This window comes from Entamoeba nuttalli (assembly GCF_000257125.1).
Source record: "Entamoeba nuttalli P19 unplaced genomic scaffold asmbl_2023, whole genome shotgun sequence".
Lineage (NCBI taxonomy): Eukaryota > Evosea > Mastigamoebida > Endamoebidae > Entamoeba > Entamoeba nuttalli.
This window is the reverse complement of record NW_008575018.1, coordinates 1-2178: the sequence shown is the minus strand read 5'-3', so window position 1 is coordinate 2178 and position 2178 is coordinate 1. Positions and strand designations below refer to the sequence as shown.

The 2178-nt window shown below is 26.9% G+C and overlaps 1 protein-coding gene across 1 annotated transcript; it reads left to right on the top strand.

The window, feature by feature from the left end:
• Positions 1-78: 78 nt before the first annotated feature.
• On the top strand, positions 79-1898 carry ENU1_005920 (RhoGAP domain containing protein; the record flags this gene model as incomplete). The annotated part of the gene is made up of 3 exons (XM_008856548.1): positions 79-579; positions 1275-1509; positions 1570-1898. 3 exons carry the CDS (start codon positions 79-81, stop codon positions 1896-1898), a joined length of 1065 nt encoding a protein of 354 aa, XP_008854770.1.
• Positions 1899-2178: the final 280 nt, after the last annotated feature.

Sequence of the window (2178 nt, the reverse complement as noted above, 5' to 3'; positions counted from 1 at the left end):
GAAAAACAGAAAAAAACAAAAAGAATAAATTAATAAAAAAAACAATGTTATAAATGAACTTAAAATTATCATCTTATTATGGAATCTATTGTTGTAACTAGTCATCGTAAATCTTTTTCTACTGACAATGTAAATGAAGTGATTGATTTAAAATCACCAAAGCCATCTTCTAATAATGGGTCATTAGTAGGTACTGATGAATCTCCTAGACTATTGTCACCAAGAGATCCTACACACCGTCATCATATAATGGATGATACAACAAAATCCCTCATTACTTTTCTTGAAAAAACAAAAAGACCATCACAACGAGTAACAACAAGTCATGCTATGGTAATGGCAGCAAAACACAGGGCTTTATTAACAAATTGTAATAAAAGATATGGTAAAAAAATAGAAATTTTAGAGAGTTGTAGAAGACCAACTATTGGGTTTAGTGATGATCTTATTCAACAAAGTCTTCAAATTTCTTTTGAAGCAATGAAACAAACAGAAGAAATTATGAAAGAAAATATATTTGAAATGAATCAATTCTTTAGTGAAATGAGTCCTAAAAAATTATTACGAATGTATGACACAGTCGCAAGTTCAATTACACAAGAATCACTTAGTGCTGTTGTTGATTATTCATATGATGATTCTAAGCCTAAACAAAAGAAAATTATATTACGTTCAAATTTTTTTGTGATAAGTTCTATAAACAGTCAATACAAAGAAGTTATTTATTTAAACAATCCCTCAGTTTTAAAAGAAGGTGAAACTACATTAATCATTAATGGATTAACAGTTTGTTCTACTTTTTAATAATGATTTGTTCTTTGATTTATAATAACAAAAAATAAACATACTTATTGTCATAGAAAGTTAAATTCAATTCTAATGAAGTTTGTGATCAATGGGAACATGAATTAAATAATCTTTCAATTTGGGTAGAAAGTATTCCTAGAACAGTTATCAATGAAGAAAGTTCATCATCTAATCTTGGTGGATTGGACAAAGTTGATATAATGCCAACACCACGTATTAGACCATCACTAAGTCAAATTAAAGAAAACGAAACATCTAATACATCAAATCATATTCGACCTTCATTACCAGGAAATTATGAAGAAATGAAGAGACACACTAAAAAACGATCAATTTTCGGTAGAAAAGATAAAGAAGAAAAAGACAAAAAGGAAGAAACTAAGAATGAAAAAATTGCTTTCTTTGGAATCACTTTAGAAGATTATGGTAATAAGTTTAAAACTCAAACAATTCCACCTCCCATTAAGGAATTGATTCAATACCTTTATGTTAATGGTTCAAATACTGAAGGAATATTCCGTATTTGTGGGAATCAAGACACTATTCAAAAGATTAAAACTAAACTTGAATGTAATGAAAAAAATTTCTTTAGTTCATTTGATATTTATTCATTAGCAAGTACACTTAAACAATACATTAGAGAATTTCCTAGTCAAGTTATCTCCCCAGATATTGATCGAGAATTTCTCGATTTATATAAACGTTTGTTTTTTTGTTTTATTTTATTTTGTAGTAACATAATGATATTAAGAAATATAAGAGACTCATATTCTATAGGAAAAAGTGAAATGGCTGATGACCAAATACTTGAAGAATATCTTAGAATATTTGCAAAATTACCTCCAATCATTAAAGACTTTATTGAAAACTTAACGAAATTGTTAAGTCAAGTTCTTCAACATGCAAGCACTAATAAAATGAATTTAGCAAATATCTTTATTTGTTTAGGACCTGCACTTAGAGGATGTCCATTCTGTTATAACTATGCCACAGTCCATCATTCTGAAATTTTTTGTTCAACAAAACAAGAAGAAGAAATAAAAGAATCTATAAAAGAAGGGGAAGAAAATAATAATTCTGTTCCTCAGTAATACAAAAGCAAAAAGGAAACACTTAAAGAATTAGTGAAAAAGACCTTTTTTTTAATTGTAGCACATTATATAGTTACATCATTGGTTCATTGTAGAAAGAAAAGTTACTTAAAATAACTTAAACAAAAAATCAAATTTCTTTTTTTTCATTTTGTTTAAAATAAACAGAAAAACAAATTTTATATTAAATAGTAAATTTTATTATAATGGAAATATGGTATTTAAACCCTTCTTCTATCTAACAATTTCATTTTCATGGCTTTTTCCCTTACTAAACGTC